A 17,486-nucleotide genomic window follows, 5' to 3' on the forward strand; every position below is an offset into this window, starting at 1 on the left:
CTATTAATTGTCGCATGCTACGAGTCGTCGCATCATGCTGCGTGTAGTCGTTTTTTACAAATGCTACGAGTGGTCGCTTGCGACGAATTGTCGCCGTGCCCTTAGGGTATCAATTCAATTGTGGATTTAGGACGCACTGAATTCTATAATATACATTTCTCTCTGATCCTCACCCAAAGTGCTTCCTAAATGCATATTCGGTGCGAAGGCTACGATGGAGTGAGAGATTATAGTAATAACCTACAACAGGGGCTGATCTAAGATTTTCTCGAGAGGGGCGGATTTTCAAAAATTTTGTCGAACTTTTTTTTAGGCCGACCAAATTGGTTTTTCGAGCTCTTCTAAAGCACTAAAAATTCTCTATTTTGATCAAAATTTCTGCGCCGCAGGAAAAATTTTGAAAAAAAACAGGCCAAAAAAGGCGTTTTTAAGCACTTATTGGACAATTTTGACCAAAAAATCGCATTTTTTCGGCGCCCGCTCTCCCTCAAAATTAGTATATATTGGCGCCAAAGGCGCATTTAGAAAAATTGTAGGGACCGTCACCAAAAATGGATATCTCAAATTAGTAAAAAGGGGTACTATTAGCCGTTTTTTACAAATTGGGTTGGCGGGGGGGGGGGGGTCCTAAATCCACCCTAAATCTGCCCCTGAACTACAAAGTTATATTTTTTGTTCAATCATGAAAACATCGTCGATGAAAAGTTAGACAATTAATAATCTTGACTAATTTTTCAGCAACCGCCGGAAAATTAAAAAAAGTGTTTGATTGCTATCTGATTGCGAGGGACGAAGAAGATGCAGCTAGGCGTTGGGTTCAGACAGGAGGAGCCGATCACTCGGAGGATTCGGAATCTCCTCAAAGACTACCCCGATGGACTCCCGATTGCGAAGGAGATGCTTCAAAATGCAGACGACGCTCATGTGAGAATTTTAGTTCTAAGAAAAAAGTACTTGTAAGATCATAAAGAATTAATTCTAAAATCAAGAAGATTTAGTTATAAAAAACCACAAGAATTAGTTATAAAAAACATTATTTCTAAGGACATTATTTCTAAGCCACAAAAGTAAAAACTGTGTACTTTTTTTCGATTCGCACTCCTCGGAATGGTGAAACTTTGCAATTTCACTTCTCTTTTCCATGTGCGTTTTTGAATTTTTGCATAAAACAAATCATAGGACAGCAAATTAGATATGTATGAAAGCAAAATATATAGCAGCAAAGTATGTCGCCAAAATTAGAAAAAAACCTTGTCACTAAGTATAGCTAAAGCTTTGTTGTGTCTATTATTGGAAAAGCTACGCATAATTAAAAAATGAGCATAATTTGACAGGCAACAGAGACAGCTATGCTTCTGGACAAACGCGACTTCTCCGGCAGGAGAACCACATTAATCAGCGAGGGAATGGCTTCGTTCCAGGGTCCGGCACTGGTGTTCTGGAATAACCAGCAGTTCTAGGAGTCAGATTTTGACAATATCTGCAAGCTGGGAGGATATACTAAAGCTGGCAACAGGTGAAATTTAATTAATTTGAATCATTGATATCAAATTTACTGGAATTATCTGACGATTCCAATTGTCAAGCCTGTTTATTATTTTATGTTGAAATAAAAAAATAAGAAACTGTTTGAAAAAATTCCCTTTTTACTCCCAGTTTTTAGGTTTTAATTTAATAAGGGCGAATCAATCAAAACATGCCAAATTTTTATCAAGAAAATCAAAGCGTTTCAAAACTTGGTCGAAAAAAAAAAAGAAACATAAATTCAGCACCCCAACCTGGGAAAGTCTGATTGCGCAAGATTACTTCGGGGTTGCCATGTATTTTCTATAAAACACCACAAATAATATTATACATCTAAAAACCAACTGCCCAACACTGGTTTGTTGGAATCCTGGGAAGCTAAAACAACTGCCCAACACCTATTCTGGTGCTAACAACTTTTTAGGGAATTTAACGAAAGTTTTTTGTCGTCGTTAAGTCCAAACAAAGTGTGAACTTCTTTTTCTTCCTCCCACTTTTGATTTTTCTAACTTCTGGCACAGCACAGAGAGTTCGAAAAAATCAGTTCGAGGATATCTATAAAATCATTTTTTCCTAAATCTTACGAAAACGCAATCAATTGTCGTGGGGTGAAACCAAAAAAAAAGATAAAAATAAGGGTTAACTGATCATTGTGGCCTTCATTGAAAAGATAACTTCTAATTATTTCAAACAATGGAAACAATTATTTTATGACAGATTTTTTTTGTGGTGCAAATTAACCTGGCTTAAGTTAATGCATGAAGTTGTGTGTGCGTTTGGCGTATCGGTAAGGCACTTAATTGCTTAATTGATAAAGGATATACTTCTTAGTTCGTGCAATTTCTTCAGGATAAAACAAAAAGAAGGGTAAGCTCATATTCAAACAAAAGTAACTTATTTCAAACACCTGTAAGAAGTGGAGAGAACCTAAAATAAAGCTTTGGCCTGAACAATAGAATAACTCTTTTGAGTTTATTTTTTAACTTTTAAGTGCCAAGAAGCTCTGCAAGAAATTTTAAAAACTGGCTTTCTTTTTATAAGATTAAATTTTTCTTAGTTTAATCAACCTAATTTTAAATCACGAATGTTACTGCTTGCTTTATCCGCTCGAATTTTACTAAAACTTTCAAATCAGTTTTTATCGACAATTTTCTTTGGAAATCATTACGAGGCCAAACTGTGCACTGGATAGGCGCATGATTTTGCGTCTCTATGTTCCTGGGTTCCAGAGACAAGTCCTTAAACAATTTAAAATTTTGTCTGAACGATCGAGGAAAATGATAAAACAAAAGAAAAACAAAGGGATGAGCGTCTTTGTTGCGGAAAAAATGAATTAATTTTTCGTTTTGACAACTGAAAATGATGAGTAACTTTGCCTTTTAAATTATGTCATTTGAATCATGTCCCAAAAAGAGCATGTCTCATATCGCTCGACTCTTGCGATGGCTCTTTATAGAACCTAAGTTTGCCTGAAAAAAAAACTAAAAAGTGAAAGCTTAAAACTAAAACGCACTCATATACAAAGTTCCTCCCCATTTTCCTTTGTCAAAACGAAAATCCTTTAAAAATTGCACGAGAATCATTTCTAAGAATTTTAAAGCAACAGAATTTCAAGATAAGAAAATCTCACAGTTATAATTATTTTCAGTCATAATTTTTTACTGCTAGTGTTTTAACTGTGTTGCTCTCACCTTGTTCTGCTGTAAGATTTAAGGTTTTAAGAACATGTCCAGCCCGATGTGAACTTCAGACATCTTGAAATAGGCTTCCACGTTTTTTCATTTTTCCACCATGTTGGAAAATAAAATTGAAATATAACTAAGGAACATCAATGTTTCAGAAAAAAATGATAGTAGGGATGATATTTTTGATGTTTTGATGAAAATTTGATCGAAAATTGCTAAAAAAGACAAACTGCGAATAGAAAAGTGATGTAATTCTCGCATTAACTATTCTGCGACAAACCGAGCTAAAGTTTTTATCGGTTTTCTTTTTTTGTAAAATTTGTAAAAAAAAAATTGCGTTTTTGTTTTTCAAAAAATGATAGTTTTTTTTTCACAAGTTTACTGGCGACTTGTTCTCAGTGCTCTATAAATATAAGAAAAATCAACTTTTTAGAGTTTGCAAATTTTTGGTCTATTTTTAAAAAAAGTTTTGGTCTTTTTTTTAAATCAATTTTTTGCAACGTCAAGAAGCGCGTCCAGACAATTCAGCCAACAACAATTCAGTCGGTTTGAAATTCAGACAATTCAGCCAAGTCAAATCATCCAATAATAGTGACCGCCACAGTCACATCAACGTGTTGTCAGCTTGCCAACAGATGGCAGGACTCTATACGAAATTTAAAGCCAGTTAACCGGTAACCTTGAACTGAGAAATAAATCCATTTCCAAATTTTTTCGAAGTTAGCGTTTTGCAAAACTACCTGAATTATTTTAGGCTGAATTGTTTTTATATTTTTGGCTGAATTGTCGGAATTTCAATTTGGCTGAATTGTCTTTGTCCGAATTGTCAGTGCACCTCAAGAAGACCTGAAAAAAAAGCCCCAAGTAAATGATTTTTTTCTTAGTTTGTTATTCAATTTTTTGAGTTCAAACTTTGTCGATCATGCTCAATCCATTAACCTTATGCGCATTCATGTAGTTCTCTCTTCACACTATGCAATAACGACACTAATTTCAAAAAAAAAAACATTTTTTTAAAGTTTTTTTTAATTAAAGTTGTTTGAACTTTGTGTGCTACTTGCACAGCAACCGACTGTCCTTGTTTTTGTTAGCAAATAATAAATAATGATTGAAGTTCTATTTGAGTCCACTCGCTCTACATATAATCATATTTTTATATTACAAAATGACTTTTTTTTCTTTTAATTGAAATGCATTTTGTTTTCACAGCCAAAAAGTTGGGAAATTTGGACTGGGCTTCAACGCTGTTTACAACATTACAGATGCTCCTCTGATTCTGAGTGGAAAGCATCTTTGTGTATTCGACCCCCACGAACGACTAATCCCAAACCCAAAAGGGGGAACTAAGATTGATCTTACAGAAGATGGTACAGTAGACATACTCTGCGATCAACTCGCTCCTTTTGAGGATATTTTTGGGTACAAACTGGAAATAACGAAACGAGGTCACCCGTACAAAGGCACTATTTTCCGATTACCGTTGAGAACAGAGGAACACCAAGTTTGGAGTGATTTTGGAAAGAAACCGTACTTGGTTGGCGACGCACAGAGTCTGCTTGAGATGTACGAAAAAATGGCGAACAGGTATCTGATTTTTTTGCAGTTTGTTGATTCAATTGGTCTGTACGAATGGGATCCTGGTCGTCTGAACTGGCAGCAGAAAGTTCAAGTTAAACGTAAAATTGCGTCATTTGATCCTTTTGTCAGTTTTCCGACTCGTGTTTTATGTAACTCCTATCTGAATGATAACTATACCTATAGTTACAAATTAGCGATTACTGAAAAAAAGTATCCGAAAGTATTCCTCAGAAGTTATTCCTCACAAAATTTCAGCTGGGAAATATTTGTAACGGTTTCGCAGTTGGATCGAAGGTTGGTAGGAGGTATTGCATTTCAAAATTCAGACACAGTCGTTGTCAACACCTCGTGCGAAGCCTCAGCCCCTCTGTTCTGTTTTCTGCCCCTCCCTCTTCCTGAAGATACAGGACTCCCTTTCCTGGTCAACGGAAACTTTGCCGTGTCCTGTTCTAGACGCCAGTTGGACATTGAGACCGGGGATGATAAATCCGAAGAAAAATCCATCAATGCCCAATGGAACCAGCGGATTTTGAATGAAGCTGTTCTAAAGTCACTTTTAATAACACTTCTCGCCAAAACACCTGAGCAGCAGAAATTATTCTCACTTTTTCCAAAACCACCCGGAACCCTAGTCCCAGATGTTAGATCATTAGTTGACAAATTTTATAAGTGTTTGATTGAAAACTCGGATGTAAAAATTTTCGAATCCATTAATAAAATGGGAAGATTTGCTCTGTGTGATCAAAATGTTACTTTCTTACCAATAATTGCCGACGAAAATTTTCGACAAAGCGTCATTGCTTGTCTCAGAGCAACTTCAACCGAAAAAACTTGGATATCTTTGCCATCCGAAATTCATAAATACCTGGTCGAAAGTTGCAGGTCGTTTATGATGCAAAAGACCGCAAATCTAGAATCTTTGGCGATTCTGATATTACAACAAGCCACCTTATTTATGGCTGATTTAAAAAGTGACTATTTAGCAGTGCTTCATTACGCAATCGACCTTGATTTCAGCCAAGCTGTTACAAACTGTTTGAAAAATTACCGATGTTTCTGGGTGAACAATGAACATCAAATTCAAATGAAGTATGTACACGAACTAATTTTACCATCTGCTGAAATCTCAAAAATGCTGTATTTCACCAGATTGTATTTTCCTGCGGATGAAATGGAATTGAGCGCTCGACATTTGAACAAATGTGTGAACACGTTAGGAATGCACAAGAAAACTTTAACAACGAAAGCTGTCGAAGATATTGTCAACCAGTTAAAGAAACAGGTGGATATTGCCGAAGCAAAGCGAATATTCGAGACTTTTGTCACTCACATAGAACAACGTCAAAACTTGTATAAAAATGATGTGGTGTGTTACCTGAAGAAGAATCTATTCATTCCTTTGACATCTGAAGCAGGTAATTTTCATAAGCAATTTTAACTTAAAATCAGCTTGATGTGCTAATTTTACATTATTTTGGTCTGCTTCTTTCAATCATAATCTCAAGTTTGAAACTTGTTAATGTTAAATAATTTTGCGATATTGAGAATTAATGAAAAGCTTAGCTTTTGTCTAGGCATAGTTGCTTTCTGTTATTTCCCACATTGCAGACTGAGTGGGTTTTGCTGAGCGATTTAAGGTCTTTTTTGCGTCCAAAACTGTCAGTTGGTATGTTAAAAAATATATTCGAAAATTCATTGCGTAAAGCAGGCGAGTAGAGCAATTAAAGCAAGTACAGCAGCTTATCAAGCTTAGAAGCCAGCTTTTAAATTAACCAACAAAACTTTCACAACCTAAATTTTATTGAAAAAGTACCTTAAAAAGTTAATATGTCAAAAAAAAAACGAAAATAAGCTGAATGTTTTGTGTTTTTTTTTTCGAAAGAGTTTTGTTTTTGTTTTTGTTAAGAGCTTTACAACTACAACCAGGGGTCGACCTTTTTTTTAGGTCGACCAAATTGATTTTCCGAGCTCTCCAAAAGCTTTAAAAAACCCTGTTTTGGTGTCAAATTTTCTGCGCCGGAGGCAAAATTTTGAAAAACAGGCCAAAAAAGGCATTTTTAGGCACTTTTTAGAAAATTTTGACCAAAAGTTAGTATTTATTGGCGCCGAAGACTCCCTGATAAAAATTTTAGGGTAACTCGCCAAAAATAAATATCTCAAAATAGTACAAAGGGGGACGCTTTGAGTCGGCAGGGGGTCAAATCCCTGAAAGGAAAAAGGCGTCCTCCCCGCCCCCCCCCTAACTCCACTACTGACTACAACTGTACTCAATTGAAGCCATGATGCTTTCAAGCTTAGTTTTTGCTCCTCTGCTGTCTTGATACATTGATATACGCACAAAAATAACAACACAAAATCGTGTTTTAATCATTTTTTTTGTATTACCCGGTCAAAACTTTCTCAACTACTTTCACTCTTCTTTTGACCCGAGTGTTATTTGAAATTTCGTGACCATATAAATCATTGATTGTTCCAGAAGCTAACATCATGTGGTGCAAACCGCAGGAAGTCTGTCAGAAGGAGGTGGAATTTCTGGTCAACTACCAGCACACAGTGTTTGATTTCACCTCATCTGGCATTGGGCGTTCTTCATTTCTAGACAAAGAACTTGGTTGCCACAAGGAAGTTCAAGTCTACACAATTTTGGAAAACTGGAAGCTTTTGGTAAGCGACTGCTCTAGAAGTTTTGAGTCCAAATGTACACAAATTGCAAAAATTGTGTCACATTTGAGCAACAAAAATATTGAAAGTTTCATGAAAAATTATTCGACACTTCAACGACAAAAGCTTGTAAGATCCGCTATCGCAACTTCTAGGATGCTCCCTGTCGAAAACAGAGCCCAACAGTTTCAAACAAGTGACAAAGTTTCTCTTGGAGAAAACCTCAATGCGATTGACGGATATCTCTTCAAGTTACACCATTGCCTGCGTCTCGACCAGAAATCAAAAGAATTTCTGAAATCTTGTGGCGTTGTAGATCATTTTTCACAGAACACTTGTATAGACACTATTAATAGGATTGAATGCTTTGACGATGAAACTCAAGTCTCACAATTAGAAGAACTGTTGGATGCCCTCATCAGAGTTAATTGTGATCCTCGTTCAGTGACTCAGTTACCAGATACAGAAATGACATTTCGTTCGATTCAAACTTTATGCTTGGATGATCACAACGAGCAATGGCATTTGGACGATCAAATCTTTTGCACACATCCTAAGCTTTCTTCCCAGACTGTGTTGAAATTTGGAGTTGTAACAAAACGAAAGAAGCTCTTGCATATGAACAGCGAGTCTATTCGTTTCAGTTTTGGACAGTATGAGAACATCTGTGATAGAATCAGGAGTATTTCTGTGAATTACTCGGACCCCATGGACGTATTCAAGGAGCTCATTCAAAACGCGGATGACAGCGGGGCTTCTGAAATTCATTTTCTTCTGGATAAACGAGTTCGTTCACAGAGAGAACAAAGCAAGGTCCCTGACGTAGCGTGGGAAAAGTTACTAGAGCCTGCTTTATTGGTATTCAATAATTCTTTTTTCACGACCGACGATATTGATGGCCTTCAGAAATTAGGAACGGGATCCAAGCGTGAAAAAAGCAGCACAATTGGTAAGTTTGGTGTGGGTTTTAACTGCGTCTACAGTCTAACAGACACACCATGTTTCCTGACACAAGTGGATGGTAAGGGTTGTGGAAACGTCTTTTTGCTGGATCCCATGTCAGTTATTGTGTCCGAGCCTGAACGTGGACGCAGACTGCAGCTCAGCCAGCAACTCATCAGGCGCTACTCAACGTTGATGGAAAGTTTCCTAAGTAGCAACCAAAACCTGAATGCGTGTGATGGAAAAACGATGTACAGGTTCCCTCTTCGGAAAACGTCCAAACTGGGATCCAGCGCGGTTTCAAACAAGAAACTGGGATCCAACACGGGTTCAATCGAGGAAATGGAAGGACGTTTAAAATCTCTGGGGTCAAAAATAAACCAGTTTCTTCTATTTTTGAATCACATTCGGCAAATAAAAATCTCAACAGTCGAGGAAAACGGTTTGATTACTGAATTACTTTCCGCTAAAAAAGAGATTCTGGACTCGATTGAAAGCAGATACAGGGATTTTTTGCATTTATGTGATTCAAATCAAAGTGAGTCGTCCAGTTTTGTCTACTCAGTTAAAATATCTGTAAATGATAAGTTTGAAAAATGGCGAATTTGCGACTACGTATCGGTACCAAACTCCCATTTTAGAGGGAAATCTACACGCGCTTCCGTTGCGTTTAGAACGGAACCAAATCTAAAGAGATCCGACGATAGTTTTCCTTCAGTGTTCTGTTTCTTACCGCTCGAAGCTGCATCTAACGGCCTCGCTAATGAAAACGTTCAATTTCCTGTTGTTGTCAATGCCCAGTTTAAAATCGATGAATACAGACGAAACGTGAGTTTAAACGACACCTGGAATGTTGACATTTTGCAAAATTCCTTGGGACCTGCATATGCAACGTTACTACGGGACCTCTTATACCCAATTATATCTCCCAGTAAATTTGAGCTCATTAAATTCATGTCATATTTACCACAGTTGAACTCAGAAGGTGTCCTATTAACTGAAAGAAGCTTTGTATTTAACATATTTCGGGGCATGCTACACGCACTCAAAGATGTTGCATGTATGCCAATCGTGACCAAACATTTAAAATTTAAAATGTTATCCCAATCATCAGACGCGAACCTGACAAACTTTTACTTCTGTGAGGACAGTTCGCTTGCTGAACTCAAATTTAATATCTTGTATGACCTTGGATTTGAACTGAAGTTGAAGATGACCCAATTGAGTCCAAAACTGACCTCGCTTTTGAAACAGTCTGGCTTTGGAATTCAAGACGCGAACCAAAATCTGTACCTGGACCGCATATGTGAAGGAATAAAAAGTGCTACCCGAATTGAGGAAACTTGTTTTAAAAACTCCCAAACTCTGATAGTATTTCTTGAATGGGCAAAAAACCAAATCATTAGTCATTTTTCACCTGAAATCCTTCCCATCTACCTTTCGTCTAATGGAACACTGATGAGAAACAACGGCAAGCACAAACTATACAGCAGTAAGTTTTCCATACAAGAAGTTTTCCCGAAGATTAGATCCCAAATTTTGGACCCAGATGTTGAAGATATTTTGGAGGACATGAAAATCAGTTGTGAAATGTCATTGGAAACTTTTCTATCCGAATTCAAATCTCAGTATGTCAACTTGCGCCAAGGAAAAAAATGTGTTTACAGCAACCAAAGCTTTCCAAAAATGTTGGAGATTCTTCATTTGGTCTGGCAGTTTTTTCTAGAAAATGAGACGAAAGTGGAAAAGGAAGTAATATCAAAGTTTTCTATTTTGCCCTGTTCTGATAAAAACAACCGTTTGTTGTGTCTTCCAATTTCAAAAGGCAGCGAAGTGATCTTTTCAAAATTTGTTCCACTGAAAATCGGGAGTGTGACAGGAATTCAGGTGGGGGACTTTGAGGGCTTCTATCAACTATATCCGAGTTTTGCCAAGGAATCGGATACACTACGCCAGTTTCTTTCCAAATTTGTGCTGACTAGTTGTCTGGAAGTTGAGCAAGAGATAAATATCCTGTACATTATCTATACGAAATCTGGTTTCGAGAGCTTCGATGATGAGATAAAAATGAAATTGTACTCATATTTTCGGGAAAGCTGTGATGAATTTCTGTCCCCAGGGTCTCTTAGCCAACTGAAATGTCTCCCTATTTATGAGACTGCAACAGGTTCGTTTGAGCCCCTTCAAACCGAGCGTGGAGTCGTCTTTGTCGTTTTTGCTATCGAACAGTCGTTGCCCAGAAACGGTATTTTGTTAAAATCAACAACCATGGAAAAATATGTCTTCCAGGAAACCACAAAACGAGGAAGAAAGTTCCAGGAAATGTTAGGAATTATTGATAGAAACTGGCTGGAGATGTACATTTTATTGATTGTTCCGATATGCTTCGAACGACTCAGTCAAAACGAAATGTGGTTCCATTTGAAATTCCTCCAGGAGCAAGTTGAAAAAGATAACAATTCAATTAAAAATGAAGACTTGTACAAATTATTTACCTTTTTAAAGCAAACAAGTTTCATTGAAACGAGTAGTTCACTGCTCGTGGGAACAACAAACTCAAACGTCACAGTGAAAACTTCTGACGTCATAATGAAAAGACCACCCGAATTATATGATGACGAACATATTCTGTTCCAGCAATTCGAAGAAGGATCCTTACTACCTGAGTATTATGTTCCCTTCAAAAATCTCCTAAAAAAATGTGGCCTACACTATAAAATAGCAAACGAAACCGAGTTTTGGCAGTTTGCTTCGATGCAAGCGATGCGACCCCATGAAAAAGCCGGAGAAACACTTAACTACCATGATAATATGCGTAAAGTTTCCAGGGTTAATGACAGAATTTTGGAAGAGTTAATGGCGAATTTTGTTAGACTGGAAATAGATGGCAGTAATTTTGACGAGTTTATGGATCTATCTTTGTTTCCAACAATCAATTCAGGCTTAAAACCTCTAAATGAAAGTTATTGCCGCAAATACGCGTTGATTCTTGATCAAGTATCGCCTATTTTAACAAAAGAAATTTCGGAGTTCAATTTTGAACAAAAAATACTGCAAAGATTTAAAACGAAATTTTCAACCCAAATCAAAGAATTGTGGAAAAAAGCAATATTAAAGGAGCCAGCAGCAGAACAAGTTCTTAAAAACCTTAAGTACATTTTGGATGCACCCGAGAAATATTCAGCGGAAAAGGTCTGCTTAAGTCTTGATTTTGTTTCAAAGCACCCAAGTACACTACAAGAAGTGAAGGGTCTTTCATGCGTGAAGACAAGGACTAGGTCGGCTCAGCATCAGCCGAAGATGCTGGGTCCCCGACAGCTCTGTAAAATGTTCAAGTGTAGCGCGTGCTTAGGTGAAGATTGTCCGCTTAGAGAGTACATTGATGAGCCAGAAAACAGTCTATTAGCAGCTTGGGACAGTCTGGAAAAAATGGGAGCATCATCAGCGCCAAATCTTCAGCAGATTATCAGGGCTTTGTTTCAATGCAAAACAGAGTGTGATGATTTGAATTCAGAAGTTGCTACAAAGTCAACGGTGCCAAAAAGTAAAAGTGTCTGAGAGAGCAACCCTAATTTACAAAGTAAATTCAAGCACATTCAAAATAACTTATTGACGGCATCTTGGAATGAAGAGGATGTCAAATTATTGGACAGAGATTTTCCACTTTTCCTTCTCCCAAAAAACAAAAATCAACCAGTTCAAATTGACCAGAAAATACTAGTGGATGATGTTAACTTGTTCGAACAAATAAAAATGAATCTGGAACAAGAGAAGGATGCAGTTAAAAAAGATATGACGAACAGTCATTTGGTAGAATTAACAGACTATTGGTTGATTCAAAAAATCAAAAAGTTAACAGATTATGAGTCACCTCTGAAACCAGTTTTCCTGACCGAATTAGTGAAATATGAAATATCGTTGGATACTTTCAGCCCTGAAAACTCATCTGCGAAGGAAATTGATTTACAGTCTGTTTACGACAATCTCGAAAACGATTTGTTTCTCGAAGAAATTGAACACATTATCAATTACCATTCTGAACATAATAGACATTTTCTTTCAACTATACAAACCCAAATCAGCAAAACGAGCACATTTGACCTCAAAATAATCCATGGGGTTGAATTGATCCCTGTAAAAAAACTGAAAATTGACTATCAAGTTATTTTTAAAAACCATGTTTTTGACGGAAAATCAGAGAAATACTTGCACGTTGAGGCAAAAGACAAAAAGTGTCGCATAATTTTTACTTGTATTGCTTTTTCGGAAGCTACAAAAGAGAAAAACATTTTGCGAGAGGTGACATCAGCTCTGCTACAATATTGCGGACTAACTAATTTGGACACCCCACTAACTGATCTCTTGACTAAGTTTATATTTGAATGCTCCGATAATGATTCCAGAAGGAAACTCCTGGAGATTCACAAAATTCCACTTCTAAACAGTGCCGCGTTTCAACAAACTAACAGAGAAGATTTGATTGGCCGCAAAGTTCCGAAACACTTTGAATCGCTCATTGAGCATGATCCTTATCGGAGGTTTCGACCCAATGACTTCGTTGCTGTGAAGCAAACTCCCGATAGCGAAGATCACTCTTCGTTTTTCGTATACGGTCGGTTCTTAAATGTGGAGATTGAAGCAAAATGGGAAATTTGCCAATTCCCCATTTTGCAAATTCAAGTTGACAAGGACGAGGTGAAAAACATAAGTGGCAGCATTGTTTCGGCATTCAAGGAAAAGGTTGAAAAGAAATCAAAATTTGACAGAAATTTTCAGGAGGAACTCGAAAAAGATGTCGACTATTTGTTCAAAGTGTTTTGCACATTCATCAGCTTTTCCGATTCAGATGATGATGACGTCAGAGAAAAACTGGACGTGTTGCTGGAGCGAGCAAAGTTGAGTATATTTTCAAAATACTCCACGTTTCCTTCTCTGGACGGAACTGGTCTTCTGGCATCATTGATAAACAGAGTGGAAAATCAGTGGAAAAATAAAAACATTCCCAACACTCTTGGTCAAATAAACGAGCCAGAAGATGTAGTGAGGTCATTTTTTGAACATGATTTAGAAAAATTGCAAGCAAGAATCGAAATCAACCAGCGCAAGTTCGAAGAGGCTGGAAGAGTTTTGGGTTCAAAAAATCGTAACGATAACAGCGTTGACTTGATGGTACGGGGCGTGGAAATGCTGAACAAGCAGCACCCTAAACTGGCTAAGTTATGGCTGAAACAGGCTGAGCAGGACGCCGAAGTGTTATATTTTCTGTGGAAGCGTCCAAAACGGAAAAGTAATATGAGCTGGATTGCGGATTGCGCCCTTAAGGTAATCATTTGTTTTCATTTGTTTGAAAAAGTAATCCGAGTCGAGATGTTTGACTGATTTTTCCACCTTCAAAATTGAGATTTTGCTGCTTTGAGACTGAAAATCCGCGGTCAAAAAGCTATTTTAAGTCGAGCACAAAATCGAAACAAATTCCACTCTGGTTGAAACCTAGGTCGAGCACAGTCGAAAAAAATCCATATTTGGTTTTAAAAAATGAAAACAAGGGACAAGTACGCTCAAAGCAAGCACCCAATTTTGGTCGAAAAAGTCAAAAAAGAGGTCGAGCGCTGTCGAAACATAGTACTGCCCCACTTTTAAAAAATTTTTGAAAAAAAGCTATTTTCAAAAAATAATATTACATGAAAAAAAATGGCTCATTTAGTGCTTCCGTCAGGGAGTTGTTAATTGCGTTCTAGTAGCTTTAGAGGGAACCCTTTTAAAATTTGAGATCAGAGGAACTCGGACAAAAAACTCAAAGAAATGTCTTAATATCTAAGATAAACAGCTTTAGCGCAGATTTAGAATTGAAAAGAAAACCACTGCAAAATAGGAAATTTTAATTTGCAATAATACGTTTTTGAGGCCACAAGTTTGGGCTTGAATCATTTTTATAACTATTTCTGGTCAATTAATTCAAGTTATCAGCTGTTTTTAATCTTGGGTTTTACTTTTACACTTCTGGTTTTTGATTTCCACATTAGTTTATAGTCTAGAAAAATTCTAGTCTAGAAGTAAGTCAAAATATAGGTTGAACACAGTCGAACGGAGTCAAAATATGTGAATAATTTTACCGGTCGAGAATTTCGAATCATATCTGAATTGTGTCAATCAAACGCAATTTTTCTTGAGTCGTGACGGCCAAAACATACCAAAGTTTGGCCCAGAAAAACGAATCATATCAAATGTTGGTCAAGACGGTGGAAAGACGCCGAGTTTTTCTCGAGAAAAAATGCAGATAAGTCGAGCAAACTTGGCCCCGGAAGTAATAAAATACTTTCAGATTTTTGCGGCCGAATTTCTGCATTTATTTCGAGGGTTTTGCACAATCTGCAAAGTATGCGAGGGCTTCGAATGGTTACAAAACCAAAGGCTTATTAGTTCCAATCCAAGCTTTTTTAATACTTTTTTTTGAGATCGAAACATGTCTTCTTATTCTATAGATTATCCAGAACTCTTTATCATCAATTTCCGTGCTGAACCATGGAGGTGTTTTCGTGTTTTCCAACGAACTCTCGCGAGCTAATCTCAGAAGATTAGAAGCGAACTTTGAAAGCGGAGGTGAAAAGAAAGATGTTCTGGAAGTGATCGAACAGTTAAATCTGATGACTCTCCATCGACCAGACAGAGGCCAAGAATTGACCTCGAGGGAAACCTTGTCGATGGATTTCATTATAAAAGCAAAGTTCAGCGCAGAAAAGACGCTTTCCATGGCTAAAAATGTCATTGAGAGCAGCATACTTCTGCAAAAAAACTCTTAGGAGCACTCAGTTACCAAAACTCCGATCGACTGCAAATTTGATTAAAGTAACCCTTAAACCTTGAAAAGAGACGTGCATTCCTCAAATAGGATTTTTTCCTTTATGCCTCCCTCCCCTAAATGAAGAAAAATGAAAAAAAAAGTTTTATCAAAAAATTGGACTGATTTTTTTTTACAAAAGCAGGGCCGATATCCCGAACGGTAAATCAAGCTAGAAAAATGCAAAATAAGCGAATTAAACGACAATTAAAAAAGCATTTGGCATTTTTTTTATAAAGTTTATGTGCAGAAAACGACAAAAAATGAGAAAAAGTCAGTTTGAGACTAAATCAAGTAAAAATGCTTCGTTTTTAACAGTCCCATAATAATTTATTGCAAATCCTAGTGAATATAAATTTTGATATAAAAATTTTTATTTTCAGTTTTTGTCATTTAGGGTGATGGATAACCAAAAAGAACCCTCAAATATTACGTTGATTCATTAAAAGCATGATCTCTGATTAATTTATTCCTCAAATTCTATAAACATAGTTTGAAAATCCAATCTCAGGCGATCACTTTTGACAAATATTTAAACATCATAGATTTAAGAACCAAAAGAGCCTACAGCATTTTCAGATTGTAAATATAGCTTTGATCAATTTTTGTATATTTATAAGGGTTTCAAGATTGCCAATTTGGCCCATTTGGATAGATCGACGCTCAATATGATTAATTTTACACGCGAAAGCGCAAATTAATCTGGCTCAGAAAACAGTCAATATTTAAATGAGATCATAGATATACATAGATATATTTCTAATTTCATAAATTTCTTGATATAGTTAAAAATTTTAGCCAACATTTTTTTATAGACGTTAAAAGAGAGTCAAAACAATCAGCATTTTGTCCTAATACAAGCAATCTGGTTTTTCCTACTTTTGAAGAAACGAATGGAGAATTTGTGCTGGGTGTGGCTTTAATTGGCTAATTTGAACGGAATTTCTTGTACCAGTCTGAAAAGAAAATTTCACTGCTGATCAAGCTATGTTCAATACGATGCTCGAAAAACTGGCCAGTTTGAGACAATTAACGCGTGTTGTTTTTTATTCTATTATGGCAGGCAGCTAATTAATAGTGAATTTTTTTCTTTTAATAAAAAATTATCCCCTTAAATGCTATATTTAATACAAATCGATATGTTTTGAGTCTCTTATTGTATAAAAAACAGCAAATGGTTTGCCTTAATTTGCTTTAAATGAATTTTTTGCAGTTTACGCTTTAATAAGACGAAGTATTTTGCGCAATTTGTTCTCCAATTGGAATTTTTTGCGGCAAAATAGTCCCAATCTGATCGAATGTAACTTTAAAACAAATGGTCACAGGTGAAAATTTTTTAATTTAGAGTTTTGGACGAAAAACTCTTTCAGATGGTGTTTAATAAATTGGATCTTAATTATTTCCCCCTTCTTCGATTTTCAGAAATTCAATTTTGGCGGCCACATTTTGGCGGGCCAGTTAGTCTAGAAAAACAACATTTTTCTAGAGTCACCAGAAGACACCAAAATAACACGAAAAGCCTAAATATTAAAAAAAAACACCAAAAAACCTTAATACTTTGTCTCTTTCTCCAAAAGTCGGAACCCGCGCTGGAGTTCCATGGATAATAATCGATAATAATGTCATTTCGTAGTCAGTATCTATAAAATTAAGAGAACAATCGATAATAATTTATCAAAAATGGATTATACTCCTAGTATTTTTTATGCCAATATAATCCATTATAATCGATTATATTCCATTATAATCCATTAAAAAATGGATTAAATTTCTTTTATTTCATGTACCAGTATAATCCCTGATAATCGGTTATAATCAATTATAATAGATTTTTCGAGAGGATAGTCATGAATTTTACAACGTTTTTTCGAAATTATCGCATTTCCTGTTTAGTGCTGCTGCTACGTTTTAGGTTCCATAAACTCTTACGTTTCACTTTTCAATTTTTCCATTTTTTGTCTCATACACCCCATTTACCCCCTCCCTGGTTACACCCAACCCCTCTATTTACCCCTCCCCCCGTTTTGCTCCCTGTTTCCCTCCATGTTCCGTGTAAATCATTCCCCCCTGGGAGAGGGGGTTTATGATTTACACCCCCACCCCAGTTTAACCCCCATATTAGTTTAAACCCCCGACCCCGTTTACTGAACGTGGGCGGGGTAAAAATGAAGGGGGTAGAACAACTGAGTAACTTCTAACGGGGGGGGGGGGGGTGGGGGTCAACTTTAGTAAACATGGGCGTGGGCGTAAGGATAATT

General features: G+C 36.6%; 1 protein-coding gene across 1 annotated transcript; it reads left to right on the top strand.

The window, feature by feature from the left end:
- Positions 1-11,884: 11,884 nt before the first annotated feature.
- On the top strand, positions 11,885-15,305 carry LOC134840516 (uncharacterized). Its single transcript, XM_063856368.1, has 2 exons — positions 11,885-13,712; positions 14,873-15,305. The coding sequence occupies exons 1-2, from the start codon at positions 12,144-12,146 to the stop codon at positions 15,188-15,190; spliced, it is 1,887 nt and encodes a 628-aa protein (XP_063712438.1). The 5' UTR covers positions 11,885-12,143; the 3' UTR covers positions 15,191-15,305.
- Positions 15,306-17,486: the final 2,181 nt, after the last annotated feature.

The sequence above is a fragment of the Symsagittifera roscoffensis genome, chromosome 2, assembly GCF_963678635.1.
Source record: "Symsagittifera roscoffensis chromosome 2, txSymRosc1.1, whole genome shotgun sequence".
In the NCBI taxonomy this organism is placed as follows: Eukaryota; Metazoa; Xenacoelomorpha; order Acoela; family Convolutidae; genus Symsagittifera; species Symsagittifera roscoffensis.

Excerpts from the sequence above, each read along its gene's own strand:
- LOC134840516 (XM_063856368.1), top strand. The coding sequence starts at position 12,144 with ATGAATCTGGAACAAGAGAAGGATGCAGTTAAAAAAGATATGACGAAC. Across the intron at positions 13,713-14,872 it reads TTGCGGATTGCGCCCTTAAG|ATTATCCAGAACTCTTTATC; the intron begins GTAATCATTTGT and ends CTTATTCTATAG.